This window comes from Anabrus simplex, chromosome 1, assembly GCF_040414725.1.
Source record: "Anabrus simplex isolate iqAnaSimp1 chromosome 1, ASM4041472v1, whole genome shotgun sequence".
Classification (NCBI taxonomy): Eukaryota; Metazoa; Arthropoda; class Insecta; order Orthoptera; family Tettigoniidae; genus Anabrus; species Anabrus simplex.
In genome coordinates, this window is record NC_090265.1 from 296331626 (window position 1) to 296358410 (window position 26785).

General features: G+C 40.1%; 1 protein-coding gene across 1 annotated transcript in view; it reads right to left on the reverse strand.

Moving 5' to 3' along the window:
- The window catches only part of LOC136864453 (uncharacterized), a 389628-nt gene extending 368440 nt beyond the window's left edge, over nucleotides 1–21188 (reverse strand). The window contains exons 1-2 of the mRNA XM_068226219.1: nucleotides 21167–21188; nucleotides 20731–20849 (exon numbers count right to left, since the gene is read on the reverse strand). Coding sequence (XP_068082320.1) covers nucleotides 20731–20849; nucleotides 21167–21188 — 141 coding nt within the window. The remainder of the gene's footprint in view (nucleotides 1–20730; nucleotides 20850–21166) is intronic.
- Nucleotides 21189–26785: the final 5597 nt, after the last annotated feature.

Here is a 26785-nt window from a genome sequence, read left to right on the forward strand (position 1 = left end):
GTATCTAACGGTGTGAGGTTTTGTTGAAGGCATTACATGGAACCTCTCCGAGTTTCTCCTGCACTCCAGCTGATGGGATGGCAATGGCAGCACATTTGAATGTTTATCTCGGATTTAGAACTTCCTCGCGCAGCTGATAGCAGCAATTTTCCTCTAAGACTGGTGCCAATGCTCAGCTTAAATGAAGCTGGCTAAGTAGCACAGGCAATCATAACCATAGGTTTTATCGGAGAACGATGCACACTTTTATATTCGTTCTAACGTAATTGCAATCTCATTCTTCTACAGTAACGTGCGTATTCTTTGATAAGAAGTATTTAAAACTGGAAATGATTGTAGACGTTGCACACTGAGGCAATAGGAGTCATTTTATGAAAGACAGGATCATAAAAGTTCGGAACTGATAAAGTAAGGTAGGGAGGAAGTAAAGTAGGAAAAAGGAAATAAAGTAATGAAGGAATGACTGATTGACTGAGGGAAGGAAGGGATTTGGAATATAAATGGTTTACAGTGCAATATTTGATATGGATCAGAAGAACATGCAACCTCAAGCCAGCGGAAAGCGAGCAGAGTGTGAGATCAACACATTCCGTGCTAGCAAATGGATATCGAGGCACAGCAGTTTAATTAGTGTGAGGTGTCAGCTTCTGTGTTATAATATGTGAGTATGCGATGGAAATCTGAAATATACTACTTCAGTATGTTCAATTTTCTTTTCCACTTAATGTTAAGAACAAAATATAGGTATCTAATATAATAAAAATTGGTCAATGAAAAAGTTTAATATTGGACTTTTAATTATGGAATATTTATTTAGTAATCCTGTTCCTTAGCTGAATGATCACCGTAACAGAATTTAGTTAAGAACGCTTTGGGTTGTATTAATGTCAGATTTATTCCTCTGGCTTAGCTAATGGAAGTTAGTGTGCTTCTTAATACATGCCTCTTCATTTACATACAATGTGCTCTTACGTAGTAATGCGACTATCAGCTCCATCGAGGCCCCCTTTAGTAGTTCCCGAAAGGAAGGATTGAGTTACTGTAGACTGAGCTACCGATCGGCCTGCGGGCAAGTGATAATATCTGCTGTTCTTGTCTCCTTCGACGGATGTTTCCGTGAATTTTCTGGAAGGCGAAACTAGAACACTGTATTTTGACCGTACCCCGAAGATACTAGAACTTCATCACCAGGTATATAAAAGCAGACTCGCCTCGAAGGGAGTGTTGTTGTTGTTGTTGTTGTTGTTGATATTACGAGGATAATCATCATAAATAGTGAATTCACAATTAGGATTGACAGTCTTAAATAGCTTTGAGATCATCGTAATGAATTTAAGGGTGTTCCAATTTCAGAATGGTAAAACTAGTGGTATATTAAATAGCAAAATACGTGCTAGTATTTGGTCATATTTGTGTAGTTAGAGAATTTTCTATGATATTCATGTTTTCCCTGTCCCACCACCGCCTGGTCAGCACAAATCTCACATGCAGTGACCGGGATTTGAACCACGGAACGCAGAGGTGAGAGGCCGGCGTGCTGCCGTCTGAGCCACGGAGGCTTCTATTTATGAATAATTTAAGTTTTTCTATATGACAATTTTTCTAATTTAAGTGATTTATTTTGATGCCTTTCATGTCTTTAATCTACGTTATATATTAAATCCCATGAATATAATTGAACTAAGGAAGAAACCAGACAAATGATTAACGACCATTGGATCTATATGAGTGTATCCAAAATCCACGAACTATCGATACTTTAGGGAGTATTTTCGTGTAGACGGAGTTATTCAGGCATGCAAAGTGGTATAACACTTAAAATAACATTTTATGTTTTAATAGCACTGTCAAACTCATTTTTCCAGCGCAGTTATTTTATTGACTGATGTGATTCCTTCTCACCGTATGTTGTACGATAAACGTACAATGCCAAGAACGATCAACAGCATGTGTGCTCTGACTATAGTTACTTTGCTAATAACTATAATTTTGTTGGTTGGTGCCAGCGTCAGTGGCATAATCGTTTGCTAATGAAATCAGTGGCATATGAGGCTGAATAAACGCGACAAATCCGTTCTGTTCATTTCTATCATGCTGAAGAACTCCTGCTGAGTAAGTTTCGGAAAACCAGGCGGCAGCCTTCCGTCTCAAAGGAGGCTGAAAGTGGACTTAAACGGTATTCATAGCGTTACCATTCGCCTCAGCGACACATAAACAATGGATTCGGCATTAATATAAGTTATTTTCCATTAGTTTTAAATGCCATCACCTCCCTTTCCCCACCCCCAGCGGGGGTTATTATGTTTCATCTCCATAGTATCCTTTTTGCAGAAGGTAAGTCTTATGTGTACCAAGTTTCGCTGACAGCTACTCTGAACATACCCGCATACACCCATATATCTCACTCCCCCTCACCCTCACTCCAAACGGGACAAAAATTGGATTTTAAAAAATACAGAGTGTCACTATTAATTTCAGGGCCCCCGAGAACATTGGATTCTGCACTATTTTCGATTATTTTAATATCATTCTACCCCTCTCCCCCACCCTAAAGGGGGATGAAATTGCACTTTAAAAATTATCTCAGCGACCCCGAAAACTATGGATTCGACACTATTTTCGATTATTTTTGTATCTCCCCCCTTCTTCGACCCCCACCCCTAAGGGACAAAAAATCCAGAGTGTCACTATTCATCTCAGCGAAACCCGAAAACAATGGATTCGACATCATTTTCGATTATTTTTATGTCTCACTCCCCCCTCGAACCCCCAGTTGCTCTTCGTTATGAGTGGGTGATATCTCGTGTCATTCAACTGTCGATATCCTATATTTTTCACAGTTTCTTAAAAATTTTACACATCTAATACACAGCTACATTCTTGAAACTGAGCAGACCTATCAAACTTGGTCCTATGACATGAAAGTACATCTCGATCACGGCATGTTGGATTACTATTTCTAAATAACAGGCATAAAAACGAACCTCCTGTCAAGAAAAGTACTTTATAAAATATGGCGGTGTATTCCCATCCTCTTATATACAGCATTTATTACCATACTATCATGATATAGCGTAATCTGCTGTCGCCTAGCGACAGTTTGTCCATCAAGTCGATCCAATGTTAGTGCGGCTTTGCAATTTAATAAAATTACATAAAATTACTCATAACAATAAAACTACCCATCCGATTTCGTTCGGACCACTTCATAAACCCTTTCAGATGTAATAATAACAAATTGTGAACATTTCAGCGAAATAGGTCCAGTAGGTTTTAAGTCTACTCATCTCAAATATACTAACACCGAATTTTATATATATAGACTCGCTTTCGCTCGTTGGGTTACTCTACATTACAAATGGACATTTCGTAATAGACTGTGTCGAAACGGTATGTCGCTTCGACATAGGGACTGTGCAATGGACGGACCTTTTGCAGGCCTGCATATTTGATGCTAATATATATTCTCGTATATTTGCGATTTATTGCATGGATAGGAGTAAACTATCCGATATGCGGCAAATTTCACAAGAAGAAAATTTATTTTATTCACTTATTAGTCAGCTACAATCTTGAAACTTTATAGGACAAAATTTATATATATCTTCATTCCAGGGACAGAAAGTGCTATCAAGTTCTGATTTGAATTACTGTTTAGACAGAAAGTGCTTCGAAACGAACGTCTGCAACGGCATGAAATTTACCTGAATATTCCGATATTATTCAGAGATAAAAAGTTTCAATTTTTTGGTGCACCCGGATATTGTGTCTTTTGGCGGGAAGGGATAAAAAAAATAAAGATGTAAACTTATTGGAATTTTTCACTGGGTTACAGCCTAATAGTTATCACATTGCCGATAGGGCCAAGGAATGTGCACGCTAAATAGTGCAGGCTTTTACTTGGAAATTTATTACTGCCAAACGGTGCGTCGTATCGAGGAAGGGCACGTAAAAGACCTCCTGCGGGACTAAATTCCGGCACCTATTTATAGCATAGAAATAGGTGAACGTTTCGGTCCATCTCAAATTTCGTCCACTTTTCACAAGTTAAAAAATAATTTTGCCAACTTATCAGACAGCTACACTCTTGAAACTTGGCAGGCAGGTCGGCGATGAAACGAACTATAATTTTGGTTATTTGAGATTTTGCCGTATCTCAAAGGGCTTTACTGTAAATTGCATAGGAATAATAAATTAGGCTTAAATTTCAATAGTGTTTACACATGTACCTTCCGTTTTCCCCTACTTGCAAGGCAGCTAGAATAACGAAAGTCGGTCTATATATAGCCAATGATATTGCCAAGTAGCGTGCTGAATTTCGTCCATCTATCTGTCTTATGAGTGTGTGAATCAGTAAAATAAATTATGGAAATTTAACAAGATTGACCAAAACCGGGAAAATGAAGCTCAATCTAAGGTAGAAGGGGTGTAAATACGTCAAAAAGTCATAGGACCAAAGTTGTAGACCTCTTCCTTTGATAACATTTACCGTTTAGCTACAAGAGAGCTGGAAACAAAACCCTGCACCGTCATTAAATTTGGCTTAATATTTCGAATTTTTTAGTGGATAAAATATTAAATATTTTAACTTATTGAAATTTCTACGTCGGTTACAAGCTAGGAGCTAGAACTTTGCCAAATTTTAATTTTGTAGGGCACTGTATCACGGTGTCCGCCATTTGGTTTGCGGGAGGGGCGCAAAAATTAACAATTAAAACATTTTTAAATTCCGTAGGTTACACGCTAATAGCTATAACATTGCCAAATTTCAAGTTTCTAGCTGATGCCGAAGTGGGTAAAAATTTATGTCAGTGAGTCAGTCAGTTAGCCTTCTGGCTTTATGTAATAGGGATTCTGAATCAAAAATCTTTTTTTTTTTTTTTTTTGCTATTTGTTTTACGTCGCACCGACACAGATATTTCTTATGGCGACGATGGGATAGGAGAGGCCTAGGAAGTGGAAGGAAGCAGCCGTGGCCTTAATTAAGGTACAGCCCCGGCATTTGCCTGGTGTGAAAATGGGAAACCACGGAAAACCATCTTCAGGGCTGCCGACAGTGGGGCTCGAACCCACTAACTCCCGATTACTGGATACTGGCCGCACTTAAACGACTGCACCTATCGAGCTCGGTCAAAAATCTTTTGTTGAACAAGAATTTTTGTTGACATTTACGATAAGTGTACATTTCCTTGTCAGGGGAACCAGAACATTTATTGTCCTCCACCGCACGAGGTTCAGTCAAGCGTATATTCAGGAAGATCAGTTAGCTAACTTCTACTTTTTATGGAAAATATGCGTTAGTTCCCAGTGTTGGTCGACGAACATAACATTGCTGTACATGTTTCATTCTTAGAAGCAAAATCATACGTGGCAGGATATTTCTATTTGAAATTGACTGCATAATCCGATGGCTTCCGTTGAGGATCAACTGAATTGACCCCGTGTTCAGCTCCTTGCGATCCGATCCAGCTATCTGTTTCTACTGCCGTACCCTGTATGCTGCTGATAACGGAATTATCGGAAGCCGAGCGTGTTATTTGGCTTTAGATTCATGACCCTTTGAAATACACTCATCACAGAAATGTAGACTCTCATCCCTATTTCATTTTTATACTTTATTCTGCTTTTGTATTACAGCCAGTATTCAAATACTATTTAGAGTCGCTGAGAATCTGAGTGTAAACAGTCAACCTATCCACAAGCATTGCAGTACAAACAACGTACAGAATTCTGCACAGTAAGTTCGCTAACTTATAATAAAAGATGAATTTAGTTTGTCACGGAGATGTTTGAAATTTCACTAACAATTGTTAGATATGATTCAATGAGTTGATCCCAGTAATAATGACTTAACTCATAAACCATTTCCAATGGATGCATGGTCTAAGACGTTGCTCTGCTTGGTGGAATACCATTAACTATGAAACGCCAGAGAGCCTCTTGCCATTTTCTAAAATACCGAGCAAGTTGACTACACGGATTCGGTCACGTAGCTGTGAGCTTGCATTGAGGAGGTAGTGGGTTCGAACCCCACTGTCGGATGATTGTTTTCCAAGGATTTCCGTTCTACACTAGACAAATCATGGGTTTGTACTTTAAGGCCAAGGTCGCTTCCTTCCCAGTCCTAGCCATTTCTTATCCTATTCTATCTCATCGTCGCCTTAAGAGACCTGTCTGTGCCGCTGTGACATGTAACAAGCAGTAAATAAAGTCTGAATTTCATAAATGAACTGCACCATAAATCGACGCATTTGGGAATTATGTCATTCATGGTATTAAAGCTGCTCTTGCTGTGGCTGGGGGCTGTAATATATATCCACGGTATATCCTGCCTCTCGTAAAAGGGGACTAAAGGAGGCACCCCTAATTGAGTCTGTTATTGCGTCCACTGACTGATTCTAGTCTCTTCTTACATCTTTCCTACCTGATCTAATGCTTTCTTTTTAAACAATAATCATCACCACCTGCGAAGGCTGCGACTTGTCTATATTCTGCTGCTCGTTTCATCTTCGTGTAACTTTCATATTCTATTCTGCTCCCTCCTGATACCTCTCCCTTTATTTAAAAAATAAGGTTCCTAGAAGGAAACCATAACTTAATTTATCAATTGCAAATGTTAAAAACATTTAAACTCTTTGGGTTTTTCAATCATGAAATTACCAGCGTTTCGCTCCAGTGTAGCAGTGGGCTCATCAGTTGGATTGCTACACCTTTCCAAGACGCTGGAGGCTAGTGCGCCGTCCATGCGACGTAAAACAAATAGAAAAAAAATGTAATGCCGGAGGAGAATTCGGACTGGGACGAAGGAATGAAAGAAGAAGTCAGCTAGTTTAATTTAGTCGTTACTAGTACTTGGACAAGACTTGGAGACACAGGAAGGTATCATACAGGCTTCATTATGATTAGCCAGAGATTCAAAAACCAGATGTTGGATTTCATGACGTTCCTCAGAGCGGACATGGAATAACTTGGTGGTAATGAAATGTCATCTGAAGTTGAAGATATTGAAGAAAGGAATGTCAGAAGACGGGATCTAGATAAGACAAAAGAAAACAGTGTGTGGGATTGTTTCTAGGAACATGTTGTACAAGGACTAAATGAAAAGACAGAAGGATACACAATAGATGAAATGTGGACAGTCGTGAAGAATGAAATCTGTAGGGCTATCGAAGAAATGTTAGGAAGAAATGTAAGATCAAATAAGAATCAGTGGATAACCCGGAAGATTTTAGACCTGTTTGATGAACGGGAAGCGATTTGACTGAGGTTTAGTGAAAGGTACGTTGTCTTTAATTGTAGCGAACAGGATGTCGTAGAAAGTACTCACGGAGCAGTTGATGACAACAAACTGCTCCAAGGTAGGGAATGAAGGTCCTCGTTAATTATTGTATTCTAAAGTGGAACCTATCGAGAGCTGATCGGGAAGGCTGCACTGCGGGAGTGGAGGTGGGCACGTCCAGGGAGTCATGGTCAGATGATAAATGTTGCGGCCTACCGATACACTGACGTTACTGAGGTTGGTGAAAACTAGGCCCAAAGTATCATTCTTTCTGTTGGGTTTCATATTAAGCTCATAGAGATTTATAGTTTGATAAAACGCAAGTGTCCAACGGAGATTTTGTAGTGCCATTAGTATTTGATGTATGCTACATTTGATGGAGGTGTTGAAATCATTGGCTGAGATAGTGGAACGGAGGCATTCTACTATATAGAGGAGGTTTGTAAGAACAGCCGAGAAGTATAAATTTAGGGTTCGAGCTACCTCTATTCATATTATTTCGCAGTTTTTTTCGAGATTTGCCTAGTGTTTTGCTTTTAACATGTTCTTAGCAGCAATTAATATACCACCCCCAAGTTGTGGACTGCCATATTGTGGTCTGTCCAGGAGAAATGTTTGAAAGTCTTCAACAAAACATATTTCCGACTTCAACATCGTGTTATTCAACCATGTTTCACTGAACATTAACAAATCAAGATCAGTTGCAAGCGTATGAATGTCAGATACCTTGCTTTTTTTTAATTTTTAACATTCTGGTATTATATGTTCAATGGCTCAGGGTTTAACTGTATATCACCAGCTAAAAGGAGAAGTGTAAGTTGAAAAGTAGTGAAGGTATGGTCGTTCTAATCTCGCTTGACAGCCACGCTGGAGGGGGTAAGTTGGTCAAGCACAATCTTAAAGCACACGTTTTTCGAAGCACCCCTCACTCACACTGACAGACGATGCACACAAATTTACACTTATACGAAAGAATACACCCCGAACGAAAAAGATCACTGCAAACAGCACAAGTACTGAGCAGAGACGAAGAAGTAACGGAGCAGCATTAGCACGTAGCTACCTACCGGCCGTCATCTTGACCAGAAAAGTAGAATAATAGAATGATTATGCAAAGGCGGTGACCGTATTATCATGTACACACATTAATTTCAGTTGTTTACGAAATCATGACCGTATGTTAACTATTTTATTATCCAAATAACTATATGCTCTGTATTATTCATCATAAGACAATGGGGAATGACTCGGTTGTCTTGTAATTAGACTTGAGATTAACGTAGGCTGAAATGAAATGTCGTATGGCTTTTAGTGCCGAGATATCCCAGGACGGGTTCGGCTCGCCAGGTACAGGTCTTTCTATTTGACTCCCGTAGGCGACCTGCGCGTCGTGATGAGGATGAAATGGTGATGAAGACAACACCTACACCCAGCCCCCGTGCCATTGGAATTAACCAATTAAGGTTAAAATCCCCGACCCAGCCGGGAATCGAACCCGGGACCCTCTGAACCGAAGGCCAGTACGCTGACTGTCGGACAACGTAGGCTCACGTTCCTCGATATGAGTACATGGAAAAAATATTTTAAAAAATGAAAATCTCAAAAGTAGTTTTTATGAAGTAGCTCTTCAAAGTAAGGCAACTCTTTTATAAGATAGTGCTGTGTTGAGTCGCGCGCTCAGTTGGAGGTTACCTGTCATTGTGAATACATCGTGGTCGGTTGTATAGAATAACGAATTTAATAATGGAAAAGCAGGATTAGTTCAGGATTCCGAAAAAACAAGTGCAAGAGAGAGAGAAATGCATTTATTTCTGCTTCCCCCATTTGGAGGCTGCCAAAAAGATAAAGCTGAAACGAAAACAGCGAGATAAGCGTTACTATGAGAAACTGAAACAGGGAAAACAATGTAATACGTCCATGGAACCTTCAAAACACTGAGGCCGTTACTATAGTGACAGCCTACCACCAATTTATTATTATTATTATTATTATTATTATTATTATTATTATTATTATTATTATTATTATTATTATTATTACTATAATAATAATAATTATTATTATTTCTTCCTTTCTTAATTACTTGACCCGTTTACCCTCCAGGGTTGGTTTTCCCTTTTGACTCAGCGAGGGATCCCATCTTTACCGTCCCAAGGGCAGTGTCCTGGAGCGTGAGACATTGGGTCGGGGGATACAACTAGGAAGGAGCGCCAGTACCTCACCCAGGAGGCCTCACCTTCTATGCTGAACAGTGGCCTTGTGCCAGGTTGGAAGATTGGAAAAGATAGACAAGGAGTGGGGAGGAAGCGGCTGTGGCCTTAAGTTAGGTACCATCACGGCATTTGCCTGGAGGAGAAGTGGGAAACAACGGAAAACCACTTCGAGGATGGCTGAGTTTGGAATCAAAATCGCTCTACTCAGTTGACCTACCGAGGCTGGGTAGACCCCGTTCCAGTCCTCGTACCACGTTTCAAATTTCGTGGCAGAGCCGCGAATCGAATCCGGGCCTCCGGGGACGGATGGAAGCCACACCGCAAAGGCGGATTATTATTATTATTATTATTATTATTATTATTATTATTATTATTATTATTATTATTATTATTATTATTATTATTATTTGAGTGGCTTCTTATCTCAATGGTCAGACAGTGCCATTCGATTAAAGAGGCCCGGGTTGATTCCCGACCAGGCCCAGTGTTTTAACTAAGTATGGTTAATTCATGTGGTTCTGGGGCTGGATTAATTTTTTTGTCTTAATACACTTCTCTTCATCTACATAGAGTCCGGTTCCATAGCTAAATGGTTAGCGTGCAGGCCTGTGGTCCAGGGGATCCCGGGTTCAATTCCCGGCTGGTTCGGTGATTTAAACTGGGGAAAGGATGAAGAAGAATACTTGTTTTTTTTGTACTTTTCTTCTTCTTTCAAGGCCAATTGGGACCACGCTTATTCAATATTTGAACGCTTGTCGCATCTTCTCTCGGTGTAGTTCCTTTCATCAGGGCGTACCTTTCCCCTTCAGAAGATTTCCCTGAAATCCACGACATTTCTCCAGGATCTGTCTCAATGTCTAGATACTTTGTGTACCACTTATTCCAAAATAATTGCTGGAAATTACAACGGAACGATTACAACAATAAAGAAATAAAAATGATATTGAAAATTTCAATAAACCAGAAGTAAATGGGGCTGATGATCACCACGAAGCCAAAACGACAAATATTGAAGTATGACATTGCTGTTCTTACATACCACTAACTCCAGTACATTTATGGTTTACGGAGAAACCGAGGTGCTGGAAGTTTATCCCGCAGAAGTTATATTACGTGCCGTATGAGGCTGGCGTATTTGAGCACCTGACTGAGCCAGGATCGAACCTGTCTACTTGGAGTAAAAGATCCAGATCTCTACCATCTGACACATCCATCCCGAAAGAAAAAAATTAAAACCTTTTTCGGTTTTCTCATTGATAAGCCTGTTAACTCAACGTGAAGCCAAAATCTATCAGCAACCACAGTAAATACACATTCCATTCATAATTGCATGTCGGTGTTTGTTATTTCCAGGAAATGACACTTATACCATGTTGATTCACGAATAGAAGATTAGCTTTTCGTCCGTGTTATGTTCGAATATTATATGCTTATAACATGTTGCTACAGTTGATATTTATTTTGCAGCTTCACTAGTGTTTGATAGTTTGTTTTCCCTATAAGGTAAATCCGGGACAGATGCCGCCCCGGTAGAGATGCCGCATACACTGTAGCTAAAGGTTCCCATCGTTACAGCTAGATGGCAATATGTGTGGTTTTTCAGTTTCTAAGGAAGAACTACTGTCTGCGAGTGCGACGAAATTTGCTCGTATATTGCGCCAATTATAGCCGATATCATGAGGCGAGTACATGTTTCCTCCTGACAAAGTTTTTGCGTGTGTTAATTTATTGTATATTAAGTTGGCACCAAATGCTTAAATCAGACGTTTTTAGTACAGTAGACGTCAGGAACATAACTGTAGTTGAGAGTAAACTAATTTTGGGCCATGATAGCCTTGAGGTATGAAAACAGGAGGGTGCGGCGTCTCTCCCTGATAGTTGGCCTTCGGGCTGAGCAGCGGTCGCTGTGCAGGCCAGAGCCATTTCAAGGGTGTTAAGTGCCGTGGGGTTTTATATAACACAGTGAAGAATCCATTGCACATGCACATTTATAGTAAATCGAAATTAAAATATGATTTTCATGTTGTAAATTATCAGATAGATTTTTTCCATTGAATGATTATATTATGTGGATATAATTGTCTTGTAGTACGTTCTAGTGTTCGGTTATATTAAAGTTGAAGAAATTGGCTTAAATTTGATTTTGTCATTAATTATTTTACTCGCGGCATCTCTCCCGAGCAAAGTCGGCATCTATACCGGGATCCAGGGAGAGACGCCGCAGATGCAACAATTCCTTTGTTCACTCCTTTCTCCCATTTACTTTCAATTGCCAATATTTTGTTCATCCCTGATCAAATGTACATGTTTTCAAATTATGCTCGATGAATTTGCAACAATGTTTAAAGTAAATATACCGAGATATAACAAAAGACATAAAAAGTGCGGCAACTCTCCCGGAATTACCCTAACTCTCTGTCAATAATTTTGATGGTGTTTCGAGAAGTGACTGCTTCATACTGTCATGAAATACTACAATATGGTGATTCACGAGTGATATGGTGTTCCCATTACTGCGGTTGTTTCGTCAACGCTTTTTTAATATAATATATACGATTCCATTTCATAGTACGATGTGAAGAGCGGTGTACCATTCATGACATGCGCATCTATTTATCCAAAAATTATTGTATGAGTCATCATTGAATGTTTTAATTTTCAGATTTTTCCCTTTTTTAGATCTGAGCCTCTATGAAATTTTTTGCTGCCTTTTTATCCAGATATTTTAAAGTTGAGCCAGAAAAAAAAGGCAAAGTCCGACAACGGATCGACAATATTCACGATACCGTAACCCTGATACAGGAAGAACAAAATTGAAATAATAATTTCATAATGGTCACCAAACTTTTCTGAAGGTAAATCGTCATAGGAAGTAGTAGTAGTAATAGTAGTAGTAGTAGTAGAAAAAGAAGTCTATACAGTGAGATTGTGATTTTATTGTCATAGTTATCGATCTTTCTTACTCTGAGATTCTACCTAACTAGGGGGGGTGGGAGGTGAATTATGCGGGCATTTCATTCATACTTCTCATCAGCTCAAAACAAATTGCTGGGGTAGCATGTATATTCATTTATTTTAATAATACATGATGTCTTGCGCTAATTTATACCATGTAATGGTCCTTACTGTATTACAATACTGAATAATAGAGAAAATATAGTCAAACTTTTAACAATGCGGTAGATTATTGAAGTATGCAATAGAGCCCCGTTAAGTTGAGCTAATTTGGTCTGATGCTGTCTCAAACTACAAACACTTTTAGTTTACATATAAATAATAAAAAATTAAGGGGCAATGCGTTAATTTATGTTTAATGGTTAAAAGATCCAGTACTTACCGATGTTAGATATAGGCTAACATTACCAAGTACAAAATATATTTTTGTTAAGACGAACGGCGTTGGTTTTGAGTGTGGACTCAGCTAATAAAACTTATCGTTATTTGGAGGTAAAAAAACACGAGACGTAACCCTGGAACATACCTGTAAAATTATAATTGTCCATTTTTAACTGCTATGTTATAGTGTTACATGTTGTGTTTCTGACTGAATTAAAAACTGTAAGTTTAAACTCTAAGTTTTCTAGTAACATGAATATAAATGTTAAGAAAATTGTACAGGGTATTATTTGTTTTATAAAAGGGCCTAATTTCTGATCAGCAATAATCGAACCATCTTGTTAGAATCGTAGCTCCAGTCGACGCAGCTTTCGCTTGCTGCTCAACGTAACACAATGCCGCGTTTACCCTTTGTACAGGCACTCTTTGGTCGCTATTTTCTTCAGCGCATTTATTCTTTATTTCAATGATAGGAACTTCGTTCAAGATGGGGTACAACGTACAGGTTCACGGACTACCGTCAACGATAACGTTCTATCGGCCACCGATTTTATTTTAGTGATTACTGCCGTAGAGTGTGGTTTAATTTTCGTACAGGTCATAAATATAACCGCCGTGTGACCTCAAATTGTGAAGGGATGAATAAATAAACACTATTCGGTCTCCTCAAAATCATTATTCTTAATATAATTTTTCAATCCGTAGCAGTGGTGTGGGAACAGGGTCTCTTTATGTATGTACATTGTAAACAAAATGAGCTTGTCAAAAACATATAAACAGGATTTTAAAGTTTTTAGTTTAATATTCGTATGGCCGGCTCGAATTACATGAAAACTTGGACTACCGATGCTCTAATTACCGGAGTTCTACTGCATTTATACAGTATATTTAGATAATAGAGAGCCTCCGTGGTTCAAATCCCGGTCACTCCATGTGAGATTTGTGCTGGACAAAGCGGAGGCGGGACAGGTTTTTCTCCGGGCACTCCGGTTTTCCCTGTCATCTTTCATTCCAGCAACACTCGCCATTCTCATTTCATAGCATCTGTCAGTCATTAATAAAATCACTTTGGGAGTGGCGACCTCATCGTACTAATAGCCTATATATGATTCATTCATTTCATTCCTGACCCGGTCAATGACTGGAAAACAGCTTGTAGGTCTTCATTTAGGTAATAATTCTGCCTAAATTTGTGTCAGTAGTTAGAATGAACGATATTTTTTCTGATAACTTAACCTAATACTATTAAAACTGCTGCACTCACAATTTATTAAGATTACAGTGTACGCGTTTATTCGGATACGAATGCTGTAATGATGGGAATCTTATAAATAAAGTTGTTCGTGTCTGCTTGTCTGTTTGTTTGTTCCACCATCACGTCGAAACGGCTGGATAGATCTCAACCAAACTTCATATTTACAGTATACTCCACGCCGGGGAAGGTTTCGATATGCATATCATTTTAAAATCTTTGAAAAAACGAGGGTTTTATAGGAAAACCACAACGGTTTTATGCTATTATAGGCAAAATATCGAATTTGTCGTATACGGACGAGACAAAGCTCAATTTAATCCTCTTGACGCAAAGAACAAAACTCGGTAAGCCTTACGGGCCCAAAAACCATGTTTTAAGGCCCTAAAACCAACCGTTACGGAGATATTGGCACCACACTACCCCTGCTCTAGGAATCGGATAAAGAAATGAACTGCTGGAACCATGGCAACGTCAGCTCCAGGATTCTAGAGCAGTGAGATTATGTATGTATGTTTGGGCATAACTGCCAACCAAAATTGGTACAAATAAGACTTAATATCTGGCAAAAATATACTGTTGCGTAAGGCACTCATAGGACTCCTTTGGGCGGGGATGGAAAGGGGGTGAAGTACGAGTATAAAAATCTTACTATATATAGAAATGGATGTGTGTGTAAAAAACTCATCTCCTTCTAAACCACTGGAGCAATTTCAACCAAACTTGGTACACGTATTACTTACTACCGGGAGACGATCGCTGTGGGGGGTAATCCATCCCTAGCGCCCTTAAGGGAGTGGGTCAAGGGGGGGTGTAGTTACAATAATAATCGAGAATAGTGTCAAATTCTTAGTTTTCGGGGTCGCTGAGTTAAAAAGTAATACTCTAGAATTTTTTAAAGTCCAGCCCCGTTTAGGTGGGGAGCAAAGGGGGGGGGGGGTGAGATATAGAAATAATTAAAAACAGTTTCGAATCCATAGATTTCAGGGTCTCTGAGATGAATAGTATTACTCCGGATTTTTTGTAAGTCCAAGTGGGGAGCGAAGGGGGTGAGATATAAAATAAATCGAAAAACTACATATAAAATATTATCTTCTTATTCTTACTATATATAAAAATTGATGTATGTGTGTGTGTGGGTGTGTAAATGACACATCACCTCCTGAACCACTGGAGCAATTTCACCAAACTTGGTACACGTATCAGTTAGTATCAGGAGACAAGCCGCGTGAGGGTAAGACACCCCTAGCACCCTTATGGGCAGGGGGCGAGTCGAGTGGTATAAAAATAATCTAGAATATTATCGAATCCATAGTTTTCGTGGTAGCTGAAATAATTAGTGACACTCCGAATTTTTTAAAATTCATGTTCAGCCCCCTTTGGGGTGTGGGTGAGGGGGAGTGAGATATAAAAATAATCGAAAACAGTGTCGAATCGACAGTTTTCTGGGTCACTGAGATGACTGGTGACAATCCAGATTTTATATCTCTTAGTTGTGGAGGGCGGGAGGGAGGCAGTCTCATTGACAGTTGAAATCCTGTACATCGCATCTATAGTGCGACGGCTAAATACATATAGTTATCACTTATTAATTCTTGACAGGATCAAATACTTCCCAGTCGATTCGAGCTTCCATAAGGACGAACTTTTACTCGAAAACTAAATAATCTAAAACTTGAAATCAAACACATCCAAATAATTTTAAAACTACATAATAGATCATAACATATCAATCTGCAAGTCAAAAAGGAATTCTATAAAAATTCATATCACACATAACTAACTGGTAATGCAAATCTTAAAGGTAAATATTCAGAAACTATCCGGGCAACGCCGGGTACTACAGCTAGTATAATATAAATATGGTTCTTTCAACAAACGTTCCGTGAGGTATTTTTCTGGGGTAAGCGGGAAGAAGTGCAATGAATTTCCTTCCAGGTTCACTATTAATTTTCAATTTTATTTGTTTATAGCGTCTTATGAGAGTGGTGTAATATACAAATTGTATGCTTTGTATAGAAGCCCATACTATGCTCTCGAATAGCTTCAACATGCAAATTATTAGATGTTTTAAGTTAATACACCTCTGATTGTATTTTAGCACGATTCCCGGTCAGTCTGTTACCCCGCAGTTGATATTTCAGTGCTGAAAATGTTTTTGTACGATGGATTAAACGAACTGTTGTTGAAAGACAAAGAAAAGACGAAGGATGTAAAATGAGCATATGATTCCATGAAAGCAGTAACTATACTGGGTGCAAGAAGTGTAGACCTAACCAATACACATTGGCCTCTTTAGATAAACGAGTTTCATGCAAAGACAAAAAGGACAACGCATATTTACTATCTGCATACGCTACTAAAGACGTGAACCATTTCCCGAACGAGTAATATGTTTAAACATTACGCTCTGTCAATATAAGGGCAGACTAGAAGAGGAAGAAAAGGCGTGCTCGGTTTACCCGGAGGAACGTTGGTTTGATTCCCTATTATGAAGTCACAATTTTAACGAACGAGATTTTCACTTCTGGAGAGGCGAATGGCCCTTTATTCTTTCATCCCCCACGAAAATGAGTACCACGTTAATTCCTGGGGGCAAAGGCGGCCGTGCGTAGAGCCACCCGCTCTATCAGACTTAGCGCCGAGTCTATGGATAGTGGAAACCGTTACCTTCAACTCTACCTAGGACCTTCATGGCCTGCATGAAGATGGCCTTACTCTTGCTATAGCTATTACGACAACTGATTTCAATCATTTGCAGCATCCAGTCAATCATTCAAAAGTGAAATATTTTTCATGGTTTTCATCTTTGTCCTACTGCTTAATAAATGCCTTCGGGAACTTGTTACGCTTTCTGCACCTGCATGTCCAAATAGTGCTCCTATTTCCTTATACTCTCTGGCTGTATTTATTTATTTATTTATTTATTTATTTATTTATTTATTTATTTATTTATTTATTTATCTTTTTGAAAACTCTGTCCCATTGGACTCATTATACCCTCAAAATAAATTTTTGATTTTTACAATGGCGTGTAAAATCGCAAATTCTGTGACTGTATACAAAAAACTTCGTAATTGTAAGCGAAGACTGGCAGTATTCGAATAACTGCTCAGGCCATCATCTCTTTTTTTTTTTTTTTTTTTTTGCAAGTCGCTTTACGTCGCACCGACACAGATATGTCTTACGGCGACGATGGGACAGGAGAGGGCTAGGAATGGGAAGGAAGCAGACGTGGCGTTAATTAAGGTACAGCCCCAGCATTTTCCTGATGTGAAAACGGGAAACCACGGAAAACCATCTTCAGGGCTGCCGACAGTGGGTTCGAACCCACCATCTCCCGAATACTGAATACTGGCCGCACGAAAGCGACTACAGCTATCCAGCTCGGTCATCATCTCTTGAGCTCAAGGTTGTGGAGTTGACTGTAGGTGGAGTTAAATTGCATTGAAGATAGCTTCGTTGTGAACTGTCCGTGTTATGTTTTGGACTCGTTATTCATCCCATTTCTAGGTCAAAATTTCTGCACTGTGGTGTCTCTTAAGTGTTATAGCATGCGGAGGAAAGCATAACATTACTCAACTGAACGTTATACATTGACCAATACTGCCACGATAACGGCTATGCTGAGGGTAGTGTCTATGCATTTATGCTTGGAATTTTATCATAGCACCTTATGTTAATCATAACCGATAGGTCTAAATAATTAGGCCTACAGTTACACATATTAATACACGATCATAGAAGTACTGGTAATTAGTTTCTAAGAATGTAAATGATTGAAGGTATCTTACGTATCGTATATGGAATAGAATTTATCATCGTTGTGAGTAGACTGTTGCAATTTATTCGGATGTGTACGAAAGATATGAGATATGAAAAGTGGAATATTCCAGAAACTTATCTCTCCTTCTTCCTAACACATTTAGAATGGTATGCTGAGAAGAAGCTAAGGTGCTTATGTAATATTTTTAGTTCGTCTTTCATAAATCGATAAAGGTTGTAATTAAGATTTCTGCTTGATTCTGTATCGTTTAAAACATTTCTTTTTACGGAAAATGAGAATAGTTTTAAAATAAATATGGTCTCTCTACTTAGTGTGAACATTGCTACTATAATGTCAGATTGTTCTATAAGGGTCAGTATGCATACAGTGGAGCTGGTAAAGAGAAAGCAAACATAACTTTTGAAAAGGCATTACAATTCAAAGAGAGAATATTTTAGCTGTACGAATGATCAGTTTGTAAAATGGCGTATGGCTTTTAGTGTCGGGAGCGTCCGAGGACATGATCGGCTCGCCAGGTGCAGGTCTTTCGATTTGACATCCGTAGGTGACCTGCACTTTGTGATGAGGGTGAAATGATGATGAAGATGACACATGCACCCAGCCTCGTGCCAGCGAAATTAATCAATGGTGGTTAAAATTCCCGACTCTGCCGGGAATCGAACCCGGGACCCCTGTGACCATTTAGCCATGGAGCCGGACGACTGATCAGTTACCGTACGTTATCATTCTAGCTGAATATGCAGAGGGTTTGGGTAAGTTGTTGAATGTTTGGTCAGGATCTTGAAGAAGTATGCTCGTTCGTTCGTTATCTGTTTACCCTCCAGGGTCGGTTTTTCCCCTCGGACTCAGCGAGGGATCCCACCTCTACCGCCTCAAGGGCAGTGTCCTGGAGCTTCGGACTCTGGGTCTGGGGATACAACTGGCGAGGATGACCAGTACCTCGTCCAGGCGGCCTCACCTGCTATGCTGAACAGGAGCCTAGCTGGGGGATGGGAAGATTGGAAGGGATAGACAAGGACGAGGGAAGGAAGCGGTCGTGTCCTTAAGTTGGGTACCATCCCGGCATTTGCCTGGAGGAGAAGTGGGAAACCACAGAGAACCACTTCCAGGATGGCTGAGGTGGAATCGAACCCACCTCTACTCAGTTGTCATCCCGAGGATGAGTTGACCCCGTTCCAGCCCTCGTACCACTTTTCAAATTTCGTAGCAGAGCCGGGAATCGAACCCGGGCCTTTGGGGGTGGCAGCTAATCACACTAACCACTACACCACAGAGGCGGACAGAAGTATGCTATGACAGGTAAATGAAGTAAAATCAGTAGAATATAACGAAATGAAGTCAGATGATGTAGAGATGAACGGAGTAGGACATGAACATATTTAAATAGAGAAATTTACTCACTTCCGACGTAGAACGATGTTGTGGCATGTAGCTTTGATTGGAGTGAAATAGAAATAAAAAGAAGAGAATAGAACCTGTTAAATGTGTTATTAGACGAGGGTGGATCCAAATGTAAATGAAGAGAAATTATATCACGCCAATGCGAGGAGAAAATAGACTCAAAATAAGAGCTAGGTGGACATTTAGAATTTATTCAGTTTGTTTTAGGGAAATGTTTAGGATCAGGTGTTGAAGACAGCAGTGCGACTAACGCATTTGTATAAGTAATGTAAGCTCAGATAGTTATGTAGAGTTGAAAGCGGTAGCTATGTATCTGTGAAAGGATTCGATTCTGAAAACTTGTAAATTGGAATAAAGCGCCAAATGAAGTACGCAACTCGGCTAGTCAAGGAAATGTTGACAATAAACTTCGGACAAGTTTTAACTTTAATGCCCAACTGCCGCATAATGCCAATTCGTCTTATGTTGTGCTAGTTGATGCTAGCCAAGGTCACTAGTCAAACACATGTCAATGCCGCAACCCTGATTTCCGATATAAAATTATATTTGTTGTGGTCAGCATTTGGACGTCCTTCTCCATGATTGAATGATCAGCGTCTTGGCGTTATTTTTCTGAGGGCTACGGGTTTGATTCCCGGCCGGATCGAGTGGTTTTAATCTTAAACGGTTAATTCCCTCGGTTCGATAACTGGGTGTTTGTACTGTCCTCAACATTCCAGCAGCTCACACACCACACACGATACTATCTTCCACCACAATAACACACAGTTTCCCTGTAGAAATCGCACACTTTCATCTTTCAAGGGCTGCAGCAGGCTACATAGCCTAATAGAATTATTATTATTATTATTATTATTATTATTATTATTATTATTATTATTATTATTATTATTATTATTATTATTATTATTATTATGTCCGACTCTTTGGCTGAATGGTCAGCGTACTGGCTTTCGGTTCAGAGAGTCCCAGGTTCGATTCCCGGCCGGTTCGGGGATTTTAACCTTCATTGGTTAATTCCAACGGCCCGGGGGCTGGTTGTTTGTGCTGTCCCCAATATCCCTGCAATTCACACACCACACATAACACTATCCTCCACCACAATAACACGCAGTTACCTACACATGGCAGATGCCGCCCACGCTCGTCGGAGGGTCTGCCTTACAAGGGCTGCACTCGGCTAGAAATAGCCACACGAAATTTAAAAAATATTATTATTATTATTATTATTATTATTATTATTATTATTATTATTATTATTATTATTATTATTATTATTATTATTATTATTATCGTATTTGGATGAATAACCCTCAAACTGTTGACACGGAAGTAATCAGGCCACCCTGCTACTAGAACACTCTGGGTCAAGATACTTCCTAGCTTGTCTGGGGACACTGTCTAGGTCGTCAGCATCCAGGTTTAAGTAAAGCACTACTAGACGTTACTGATAATAACTTACCTTGTATTGACCTAAATGGTTGACGACGCACGTGAAGGAGATGTCTCGGCCCTGGGTGACCGTCATGTTCTCAAGTGGTGCTAAGAACTCGGGCTCCAGCTCCTGTGGCGGGATCTGGCCTGCACAGACAAAATTTACTCAGTAATATCTCGAACACTTCTCGGTACAAAATGATTAAAACAGTCAGAATTTCACTGGCTAGGAACTAAAATACAGAAATAACAAAGGTAAAGGCAATATTTCATTTTTCCAACGTTGTGCTAGATACTAGGCCACTGTTTATGCTAAGATGTATTTTAAAATAATGATAATGATAATGATAATAGCTCTAAATGTACTCAGCAATATTTTCCGGAAATGTTCCTGGAAAATAACTTGTAAAAGAAAGAAGGATTGGGTTTAAAACTAAAAGCTTCTTAGTAGTCTTAAGGCTCACTAATGAACAGCTTCAAAATCATGGAGGGTCGACTATGATACGAAAGGTAATTACCTAAATGATTATGTTGTCCGTGTTACGATCAGAACTGACAATTGGGTGAGGAATATATTTAAATTCGAAACTCTAAATATGCTACGAATGTATTAAATTATTTACATACATTAATACTTCTGAAGGTAAAGACTGGTGTTGTTTCTTAAATATCGTCGCTGGAAAGGTAAAAGGTTGTATTCCACAAAGCTCTTCCTATCAATTATTCTCCTTAAGACTGGTCACGCCTCCCAGCCACATATGAATACGCAGTCCATCAGAACAATGTCCGTTGTGTTCGTTTTCCTATGTGATAGATTAAACGAAAATGAACCTTACATGCATTGTACACTAGGTGTGCGTAAATACGTGCATTCCTACATTACGGTACTGTAAGGTTCATTTTCCTTTACACATGGACATAGGAAAATGAACACAACAAAATTTGTTCTGATGGACTGCATGTCCATACGTGGCTGGGAGGCGTGACCAGTCTTAAGGAGAATAATTGATAGGAAGAGCTTTGTGGAATACAACCTTTTACCTTTCCAGCGACGATATTATTTGAAATTTCAACAGAAGTATGTTCGTCACGTAAAAATGGGAGTGATTTGTCGACTGGATATAGTGTAGGTACTTACCTTCGTGATAGTGATGCACAGAAAAATTAATGGATTATGGAACATTATTATTATTATTATTAGGTTCGTTACGACCCCTTAGGATCACGAGTGACTTGTTCGGTACGTCTTCTCTCTTCCCAATACCTCTTCATTCTCTCACTCCTCCCCTTTCTCTCCGCTTCCGTGATCTGAATCTGGATCCTGGTGTCTGTCCATCTGTGACCTTCCACGAGATTTTTGCATTTGGACCTATCCTTTATGCCAATAGTCTCCCAATCTTCTCTGACTTCCTCCATCCACTTATTTCCAGTTAAGCAGGTTGCATTCCATATCTTTTTAACGAGCTCGATAGCTGCAGTCGCTTAAGTGCGGCCAGTATCCAGTAATCGAGAGATCGTGGGTTCGAACCCCACTTTCGGCAGCCCTGAAGAGGGTTTTTTGTGGTTTCCCATTTCACACCAGGCAAATGCTGGGGCTGTACCTTAATTAGGGCCACGGCCGCTTCCTTCCACTTCCAGCCCTTTCCTGTCCCATCGTCGCCATAAGACACATCTGTGTCGGTGCGAAGTAAAGCCAATAGCATATCTTCTTCGTCAGCCTACTGTCATCCATCCTCATGAGATGTCCAACAAATCCTACCTTATCTTTCTAATCACACTCGAGATTGGTTCTGTACTCGCATATAGTTCCTGCCTTGATCTGTGTACCCAGATTTCACCTTGCTTTTTGGTGCCCCATATATGTCTCAAGATTCTTCTTTCCGTCTCCAATTGTATGCATGCCCTCTTGCCCAATGTCAGCGTTTCAGTTGCATATAATGCAGCATTCCTGATGGTTATCATGTAGTTTCGTAGTTTGGCGTTCCTCGAGAGGTTCTTCTTTCCATATGTAGTCATGGCTGCATATCGTAGTTTCAGCAGCAGTTGAGCTCTGTCTTTGGTACTTGTGTTACTTTGTACTTTACCCGTGATGTTCTCACCTAGGTACCGGAAGCTGTCGACTCTCTCTACCATTTGGCCTTTTACTTTCCAGTCGGTCTTCGTGTTCAGTACCTTCGTCTTGTTGTATGCCATTTTTAGACCAACCTTTGCTGCAGTCTCTGCTAGATTTGGAGAATGGCTGCAAACATAATATTTGTATTTCTTCAATTATTGTTGAGGTTCACAGGACTGAGGTCCAAAAAAAAGAAGATGATAATAATTCTACTTTCTTCAAGTCCCTCCATTTGCTGTAATTGTGAGAGAAGCCAGACTGTAGTATTTTGTCCCATAGAATACTTTAACTTACTCGAAGCCAATGGCACGGAAGTGTCTTATTCGATTATTTTGAAGCCCCTTGTGATGGGTGTGATACAATACACCAAGGGTATTCCTTGCCTGTCGTAAAACGGGATTAAATGTGGACTCCAGAGGCTCTCAATTTGAGAGGCTGCTTCACATATATGTGCCAAGCTCCTCGATTTTCTTTATCCTATCTGACCTCCATTGGTTTACATTTGTTCTCTACCGTTCCTTATGGTGTAGGTTTGTGAGTCCTAGAATGACCCTAATTTTCACTATCTTCGTGGCCTTTCCTGTACTTTTACCAATGCACCCATTCTTCGAAGGGTCAGATCGTCCATTTTCTCTATGATTAGTGTTAATAAAAGAAGGTTGACTAACTGTAGGCCTACTTTCCTGTGAAACAGCCATCACCACGACCAATGAACATCTCAAAATGCCATAGACCTTGCCCACTGCCTTAAAAGCAGAACGGAAAATATTAATCCACTGTGTCAGTGAATTCGGCGCATAAAATTAATAAAATAATTTTTTTCCCCCTTTCCATTTTCCGTAAATCAACAGTCGTTCTTATTGGATTAAAGGATGCGTTTATTACCGGGTACTTCACTAGTTCAAGAACTGGTGATGAAGTCCCCCACTCGCAGGTGGTGACGGACCGCACTGCACTTTTAATTACACTTTATGAATTGCCTCCACCCCTTCTCACTCCTTTCCATGTTAAATCATGAATATGCATCGTGTTGCAGTACACTCACACCATCGCTGTGCTCTAATTCTTTCCCTTCACTGAACAAAAATCTCGTTAAAACAATTTTATAGTGTTGCTCTCTGAGCTTGATTAAAACTTTCATATTTATACTCGATTAGACTAGGTGTAGCGTTGGTTTAGTATAATCTGAAAATTTAATAGCAAATACCTAAGCAGAAGTTACATACAAATTAGTGATTCTGATTACTTTTAGAAAATAATACAACTTATTCAATGTTACAGCTGTGACAACAGGTAACGATTGAAAAGTATAATGGGATTAGACAGATTCTAATTTTAATTCCTCTTATCCCAATTACTCGCGGCCATCACCACGTGTAGTTTTAGCCCAGTGTTATGTCCACATGACTTTTTTTGGCTCCAGCGCTATAGGGAGGCATGTATTCACTGTTGCATGTTTGTCTGGATTTTGATAGTGTTATGTATTCTGTGTAAATGAAGATGTGTGTCAAGACGAACACAAACGGCTAGTACCTGAGGTGAATTAAGCAGACATGACGAAAATCCCTGGCCCGGCCGGGAAACGACGCCGATGCCTCTGAATTGAAGGCAACTGTGCATACCATTCAACCAGAGAACTAGACAGTCAGATTATACCTAAAATCTTCAAAATAAATCGTAGGACAAGTGCCATAAGAGATTATCCAAAGCCATCTGAGTACAAACCATAAAGCCTCTGAAAGTGCACTACTGTTTGTAGAAAGTGAAACACCAAGACTGAGAGCTGTGATCACAATGCAATTTATTACACACTTTAGGGACATGACAAGACACAAATGATTACAATTACAGAACTGTACATGCACGGTGACCGTGGAAATTTAGTACGGCGTAGCGCCACCACACGCTGCTATCAGATCCGCTAGACATCGTGGCATGGGATCAAATAGTGCCTGAATATGCTGCTGGGAATACTCTGCCACGCGGTTTGTAGACGCGTCCATAAAATCAACAGTGGCTGCAGGAGGACCTGAACGAAGAAGGTGCCGACCGACCACATCCCAGACTTGTTCAAGGGGTGACATATCCGGCGAACTTGCAGGCCTTCGAAGAAGGCTTGCACATTCCTCACCGCATGCGGCCGGGCATTGTCCTACTGGAATATGGCGTCTAGAACGGCCTGCAAGAGGGGCAGTGCCTCGAGTTTTAAAACCTCCCTGATGTAGCGGTAGATGTTCAGATTGCCCTCAAGACTTAGGAGGTGAAATCGCATGTTGTAGGCAATTGCGCCACAAACAATCACACTTGGCGTTTGTCCGCTATTACGCTCAACAATACAGTCTGCCTGATGGCGTTCACTACGGCGGCGTCTAACGCGTATGCGGCCATCACTGTAGGACAAGCTGAAGCGGGACTCGTCCGAAAACACTACATTTTGCCACTCAGCTCGCCAGTGTCGGTGTTCACGTGCCCATTGCAGTCCACAGCGTTGGTGGTTGCTGGTCAATGGAAGCCGACGTAATGGCATGCGTGCCACCAGTCCGGCCCTCAGAAGACGGCGTCGAACCGTCGATGCAGACATCCCCACACCCGTTGCAGCGCTCCTACGTTGAGTCAACACCGTGGACGAAGCTGTTCTGTCCGTTACGGTCAACCGGCCAAGATGGCGGTCATCTCGCGCTGTGGTCACATTGTGTCGTCCAGTACCCTGTCGGCACTGTGTACGGCCCTCTTCTCTCCACTGGTTTCACATACGTCTCACTGTTGAAGCAGCGTACCCTGTACGAGCCGCAATGTCACGGAACGACAGACCTATCTCCTGGAGCCCTATCATTCTGCCCCGTTCGAACGCACTCACATGCTGATATTCCCTCCTGTGATGTCTGCGAGGCATAGTAGCACTTACACACACGTTTCCACTTCGTATGACGGCTCCGCACTGACTGAGCGTTGCGTCACACTGCCCTGGCCGGTCACACACAGAAGGGCACTGCACGCAATCTCTCTGCAATTTAAGGGGTGTTTGAAAGGCAAAAATGTGAATTTTTTGACATTTTCCACAATAAGTCCTACAATATTATTTAGTGTTTCATGAATAAAATGGTATATAATTTATCTATGTGTGACTGCTAGAAGTATTTTATTTTTAATTTTATAACATTGCTAGCGTATCCATCAGGCTGGTTGGTTTCGGACATGCATCTCTTTATTTACTTATATCTCTGAAACTACTGCACATAGAAGGTTGTGGTTTTCGCATATCGATAGAGAATACTAGGCGCTCAATTTTGGTTACACTTCTATGTCAAATATGTCTGCTACTACGCTTGTTTTTGTTTAAAGAATGTTGATTTTCGTGTGAATTAGTGTTCTGGAAGTGCTTTCGTGTAGTTTGATTGCACTTATTTTGGTAAACAAAGTATAAATATGCCTAGAAGTTTTGGGAAACGTAAGTTTTGTGGCAACCAGCATACTAAAAACATAAGAACATGTGGTTCACATGAGATAGAATCCGACAACAGTGTAGAAACAGATTGTCAAAATGTGACACCAAAGAACAAGACAGTGAAAGTGAACCTAAATTAGGTAAACATTTTGAAGAACTGGGATCCGGAAGGCTGAAGTTTCAGAAGAGTATTTTGAGCACAATAATTCCATACCTGAGGCAGTTATGGAAGCTATCAAGCCAATCTACAGAGACCTAGCTCATCCAGGCCTTCCTAGAAAGTGTCTACATAGGCGCACACAGAATCCCCAGTCTTTCAACAATATTATCTGGACTCAAGTGCAAAAAAAATGTATTAATTTGTGGGGTTAAGAACTTTGAAATGGGGAGTCAGTGATGCTGTATTAACATTTAATGGTGGGAATATGGAAAGAGTAGAAGCGTTATTGCATCTCAACATCAACCCTGGCCGTCATACTATGAAGGGACTGCAACATTTAGACAAATTAATAATAGCCAAGGCAC